Here is a 6,157-nt window from a genome sequence, read left to right as displayed (position 1 = left end):
TTAATCAGAGGCATGAGATTCTTCTGCTGGCCTCTGAACCTCCAGCAGGAGCCAAGTTTTAGCACTTGAACTGAAATTTGGATCTTAGCCACAGCTTCGGGTGAACTCTAGTTACATTTCTCCATGATAATGAATGAATTGAGATATCAATCAAAATTTATAACCATGACTGAATAATTTTCATAGGCATCACATTGCACACAACAAAATGAGGCATCACAGTCACAGCACGTAAAAGAGGAAAGAGACGGATGACTTACAAAACCAAAGATAGGATAGCATATAAAACAAACTTAGATAAGCTGTCAGCATTTAACTTAACAGAGTACAAACCATAATTTGTTTCATCATAATACAACATTTTCTTCTAGCACTAAAAATTCCATAAAACCATATAAAAGTCTAAATTTCAAACCCTCCGCCATTTCTAGAAGGGATTTTGATCAAACAAAAGACCAGTTCACAAACATGAAAGCCAAACAATGGTGAGTATCCTCTTCATTCAGGACTTTCCAAGCTACGGCTTGCTCGTATGATACCGGCCTTCCCATGCTTGATACGCATATACCACCGGGTAAATAGGCAAAACCCTAAAAGAATATATCTAAAGTTCAGCATTTGGATGTCTTAAGTTTGAAATATGTAGTGTGATTCTTGACATCGGTGTTCTTTAGAAGCTAACCTGTTGCATAATCTTTGGGAACTCTGAGCACAACATCTTGCGACCAGCATCATCCAGTATCTTCTCAAGAGTTATATCTTGGAGGGCGACGAGGGTTGTCTCCAGCATATCCAGCCCAGCTTGATTCGCAAATGTAAACACAGGTGTCGACTGCAGAGCACACATCAGACGCATCTTAGTATAATTGAACTTTCGAATCATATAGAAGACGGAAGCTACTCTTTTTAACTTAAAAAACAAGGAGTTGAATTCAAACTTGCCTTCAGAGAACAGCACATGATCGCATCAGAGTGTTGCCAGAGGACTTTCAACAGAGAATCACCAGCTTGGGTATCCCCATGGAAGAGTTCCACTCCAGAATGGGACCTATTTTTTTTCAAGGAAATTGATGATTCATTTGCAGAAAAAGGCAGAAGTGTCCAGATAAAATAGCTAAATTAGCTAATTTATGTCAACGAGAAATAGAGTTTCCATGAAAATGTATCAAGAAAATATGATTATGAAATTCCAACTTGTTATGGAGATGATCTGAACTGTTTAACTGGTTGCGGAAAGACACTGGCGGGTAAAGAGAGATAAGATGAAGCACGTCTTAATCCATCTTAGTAAACTGATTTATGTCGATAACATATAGAAAATTTACAACAGTACTCTTAAGAAAACACAATACCTATAGCTTACCGATAGCTGCGGGAAATCCACCGAGCAAGAGTTTGCGCTTCAGGGGATCCAGGTGGATGCTTCACTCCTAGCTGGGTGCCTAACTGCGAAGGAGCAATAGCCATTGCCACTCTCTGTACCGAGGCTACAACACTTCTCACATATTGCCTGGCCATTGCTGCAACATTGTCTCTGAGGTGATTCTCAAAGGTAAACTGGAAAGCTATCGTCAGAACCGATCTCAGGTTGTACGCATTTGAAGCACTATCGCTTGCAGAGCGAGTTGAAACGCCACGTCCCACCTCCAGAGTCGAAGCAAGGTCAAGAGTTTTCGTAGCAGCAGGTGAGTCCTATATCACATTAAAGGGGTATGAATAAGCTTGTTTTTTTTTTTGAAATGCGTATGGTTTGTCTTAACAAACTATGCAAATATAACACATACATTGGTCAACCAAAAGTCTATGACCTGGGAGGATTTGAAAGGACTTAAAGATGGCCAGGAATAAAAGATAGATGTAATCATTGATACATTTCATGTCATTACTTTCAATAATTGATTTAAATTTCAAAAGCAGGTTCCTAAAAAGAAATTGAAGAGACCAATATTCATAGTTGACTTGCTCGATATATAATAAAGGTAATCTTACCATTTTCTGATCAAGAGGTATGACGCGGAACCCTGAGGACAGCAAGGGAGCATCATCAGCAAAAGACTCATCTATAGGAGCAAATACAAGCTGTGCACATGCACCGACCGAGTTGTCATCAACTCCACTGCATAACTGCCATCACAAACACCACAGCATAAAGGAATAAGACTTGGTGGTTCTAGTATCAATTATACCAAAATTAGCCTTCAGATTCTAGAAACAAACCTGCAATAGAAACATGTCCCTTGACATAAGAATATCATCTTGGTTGAGGCCATGACCTTCTAGCCTAATCACTTCCAAGAACTGCAATACGACAGAGAGTTATAGAATTGCCAAAGGAGGTAAGGTCTAGAGAAGATTATACAGTGATGAGAAAGTTAACTACCTCTTCATGTTCTACAGTATGAGCAAGAGGTAATATAACCTGACCACCAAAAAGACCACTGCTAGCCCTCAACCCAGGAACTGCATATGGGCTAGCTCTCAAGGATGCAGCAGAATAAGCATCAACACCACAGTCAGCCCATTCAGATCGGTGCTCCCTCAGAAAACGAACAAGCAGGGCTGGTGGCACGTTCTACAACCAAAAAACCAGTAGATCTGAAAAAAATGCAAAAATCCCCGGAACAACTGGGATTTGACACTAAATAGAGAAATTATAGAACACAAAAGATGAGTGTGTAATACCTGCAGGAGCATAGAGGCCTTTGCGCATAAGATGCCACCACCAATGGGAGAAAATATAGATGAGCTCCCAAGAAGCTTATCTGGTGATGAGTTTATCATAATCGTTACATCCTCAACGCCATCACTGCCTAATAACGACCACCCATCATCTGTGAATCCATTCACAGCATCGTTGAAACCCCTGCCATTCAGTTAGATTGATGTTCAGAGCACAGACAACTCAAACGAACTAGACAAATGTAATGTAGGAAGTGGCAATGAAACTACTTGCTAAGCCGCTGGCTAAAAGTCCTCAGGACAGCAGGTTGTCTTCCACCATTATAAGCAATCTCACCGCTTGATTCTTGTGCAATCTGTCTAATATGACGTAATGCCTGAAAAGAGAACAGAATTAACCATCAAATCTGTAATATTTAAAGTTAAAAAGGAAAATTTGTTAAGTAGAATGCAAAACTTACAGCTATGGTCATTTTCTGTGCCAATATTTTTGGTGATTCATACAAGGGTCTCAGAACCTCAGGCACACTCCAAGCCTAGATCACACCAATGCACAAGATATATCAGCCATGTAACAATAAAGCGCTAGACCACTAATGGAGTTATACCTTGGGATACTTACATCTAAATCAAGATGGTCAACAATGTGAATCATTGAACCACCACCCTCGCAAGGTCGAATCAAATACCCACTCGGCAGCATCTCAGCTCTAACAAAACCAGGAGAAGGAGGTCCAGCTGGACCACCAGTCGAAGGAGTCAATGATCTCTCACAGATCTAACAAGAGTAATAAGATAGTGAGAATCAAGAATAAAGGACTGAACCACAGAAAATTAATCTTTTGATTTGTCAAATTCCTAGATATTAGCTAGCCTTCATGATAGAAATTGAGGTTACCACAAGACTGCCGTCTTCTAGACCAGTAGTGTATCTAAGAGTCCAAAAGTCCCGTGCTGATGCTAAAGTTGTAGGTGCATATGTCTGAGTAGAATAAGCATTAGAAATGAACAAGTAGGCAATAATAACACTAATATTCACTTAGAAACAGCCTAAGACCTGCATATATATAAGCTCAACGGTCCCTCCATTTCCAGTAGGAATAACAGTCAGCACATTAAGGGAACGGCAATCACGATACCAAGATGGGCGATCTTTGAGGATCTCAGCGACCTGAAAATAACTACCATTGTCATACTCGTCGAAAATTATATAGTTAAAGGTTAGGGTTAGGGTGAGGTTACCTTTGTGGGTTCTAAACTCACAAGACCGCAGGCTCTTGCTGCTACACCACTACAGTTGTGGGAGACAGCAATAATGCCAATAGAATCCGGACCAGGCTACAAAACAGTAAAGAAAAATAAAGACATGGATCCTGTAAAATGAACATAAGAGAATAAAACATACAAAAACTACTCAACAGGCCAACAAAGAGATTATATTAATCACCTTCATCCCAACCATCTGAACCCATTCGACAGCGGTTCCGGTCGCCTTGGAGAGGAACTCTGTCAGAGTCTCCTCAGCAACAGCGAGTAGACTAGAATAAGAAAATATCAAGAAGCTTAATTGATGGACAAATAAACATAGTCTTTAAGTTTACAATGAAATACAAACTGGTAATTTTGGATGCATTACCCTGCTGGGTTATTAGCATCTCTTTGAGGATGCTGCGGGGTTGGGTTTTGCTGTTGGTGATGCTGACCACTTGTTACTACAGACTCACAGCTATTGTCCGTAGTTGCGACAGTTGCCTGAAGACGTAAAAAGGATTTGATCAAATTAAAATCAAGATGTAATTAAATACTGAATCTACGCTACCCGACGTATTTGGTCGCTGGAGAACCCGAGTCTCTTTCACTATATTTTCATCTTCACTAAATCAGAGGAAATGGGGTGTTCCATAATAGTACCATGTGCTCAGCACACAAACCTGAGCTTTTTTTTTATTTGGCCTAGTTTATATTATAACTTATAAGAACCGAGTTCAAGCTCACAGTGGTGATTTGTTGACGCATGTAGCCATTCTCATACACGAGATGAGAAACTTGCTTCTGCAATCGGTCATTTTCCTCCATCAGCAACTTGTTCATAGCGGTCAGCTTTCTGTTTACAGTTTGGAGACGAGAAGCCTCCTTCCTCTGTTTCTCACGGCACCTGGATTAATAAAGATAATAATACAATTGTTAATTGAAGAACGTAGCTAGTTTTCTATCATCTTGCAAGAATAAGAAGTTTGATATGTGCAATGAACAACTTACGCTAATCATTATTTCCATAGTGGCACTAGAAAATACAACACCTTGAACTAAAAAAATACAGCTGCAACGAAACAGAGTTGCTAATAAAAAAACCCATAGACAAGACTCGTGCGATGAACCGAGGAACACAAGGAAGCTGATGTATTTACAAAAAACAACCCCTCAAGCGTTTTTTGCAAGGAAAAGAAAAAGGAGGTAACCGAAAGACCACTCGCAATCTTTACTTTAAAAAAAAATAGTAAAAGAGATCGATTCAGTGATGGGCAAGTTAAAGAAAACAAATTATCCAAATAAATGGCTGATAATTAAAAAAAACAAACAAGGAAAGAGAAAAGGACTGAAGATATCCTCAAAACGAAACAAAAACATTTGGGAACCTCGTAAATGCTAAAGAAACTATTTCCGTAAATAGAGAAACATTAACTAGTTTTATCACAATCAGACCCAAAAAAAAAACCAAGATATTTCTGACCTACATTTCAACACTGTTAGTATTAAACAAAAATCACAAACATCGAATATATTCTTAGAACGCAGGACTTCAGAATTATTAAAAAAAATTATGATAAGACTGAACAAAAAGATAAAATAATAAAAAAAGAGAAATCGGAAATTTGAAGCGGGTACGCAACACAAAGATCCCACAAAAAAAAGTTCAAGCACCCAGAACTGAAGATATTAAACACCCAGAACTAAAACACCACCATTGTACTGAAAACGCAAATTCCCCAAATCTAAAAAAAAAACCCAAATTAAAGGGAAAAAAACAGAAATGGAAACCTCGTAAATGCTAAAGAATCTTGCTTTTTTCCATTATCCACCGAAGTGGATAGAGATGGTTCACCCAAAACAATCCTAATAAGGAGCCAAAAACACAATTATCACAAGCGGACAAAAAAAAGAACAAAGAAAGAACCCCAGATATTCTAACTAACATTTAAAACCTCACAAGTCACCCAAATGAAACAAAAACATTTAAAGAACCCAAATAAGCATAAAAAAACAAAGAAAATAAACCAAAAGAGGGCTGCGAAAATTCCCAAAAAAAAATTTATACCTCCGATTCTGAAACCAGACTTTAATCTGCTTGGGCTCGATATTTGACAGAATCGGGCACTCCCTAATGAGCTGCTGCCTCCTAATGGAGCTAGGTTTAGGGCACTCGGTGTAGACCCTCTCCAGCGCCTCCACCTGCTCCGGCGTGTACCTGACGTACTTT

The 6,157-nt window shown here is 39.0% G+C and overlaps 1 protein-coding gene across 1 annotated transcript in view; it reads right to left on the bottom strand.

Annotated features, from left to right (window-relative positions):
• LOC109846343 (homeobox-leucine zipper protein HOX32-like) overlaps positions 276-6,157 on the bottom strand; it is a 25,068-nt gene continuing 19,186 nt past the window's right edge. The window contains exons 2-19 of the mRNA XM_020415567.1: positions 5,996-6,153; positions 4,675-4,834; positions 4,316-4,431; positions 4,127-4,217; positions 3,922-4,017; positions 3,737-3,850; positions 3,578-3,661; positions 3,302-3,457; positions 3,141-3,215; positions 2,950-3,056; positions 2,683-2,863; positions 2,381-2,572; positions 2,218-2,298; positions 1,990-2,124; positions 1,364-1,692; positions 943-1,048; positions 683-832; positions 276-590 (exon numbers count right to left, since the gene is read on the bottom strand). Of these exons, the coding sequence (XP_020271156.1) occupies positions 444-590; positions 683-832; positions 943-1,048; positions 1,364-1,692; positions 1,990-2,124; positions 2,218-2,298; positions 2,381-2,572; positions 2,683-2,863; positions 2,950-3,056; positions 3,141-3,215; positions 3,302-3,457; positions 3,578-3,661; positions 3,737-3,850; positions 3,922-4,017; positions 4,127-4,217; positions 4,316-4,431; positions 4,675-4,834; positions 5,996-6,153 (2,478 nt within the window). The 3' untranslated portion in view covers positions 276-443. The remainder of the gene's footprint in view (positions 591-682; positions 833-942; positions 1,049-1,363; positions 1,693-1,989; positions 2,125-2,217; positions 2,299-2,380; positions 2,573-2,682; positions 2,864-2,949; positions 3,057-3,140; positions 3,216-3,301; positions 3,458-3,577; positions 3,662-3,736; positions 3,851-3,921; positions 4,018-4,126; positions 4,218-4,315; positions 4,432-4,674; positions 4,835-5,995; positions 6,154-6,157) is intronic.

This window comes from Asparagus officinalis, chromosome 6 (assembly GCF_001876935.1).
Source record: "Asparagus officinalis chromosome 6, Aspof.V1, whole genome shotgun sequence".
NCBI classification, from domain to species: domain Eukaryota; kingdom Viridiplantae; phylum Streptophyta; class Magnoliopsida; order Asparagales; family Asparagaceae; genus Asparagus; species Asparagus officinalis.
This window is presented reverse-complemented; position numbering and strand designations above follow the sequence as displayed.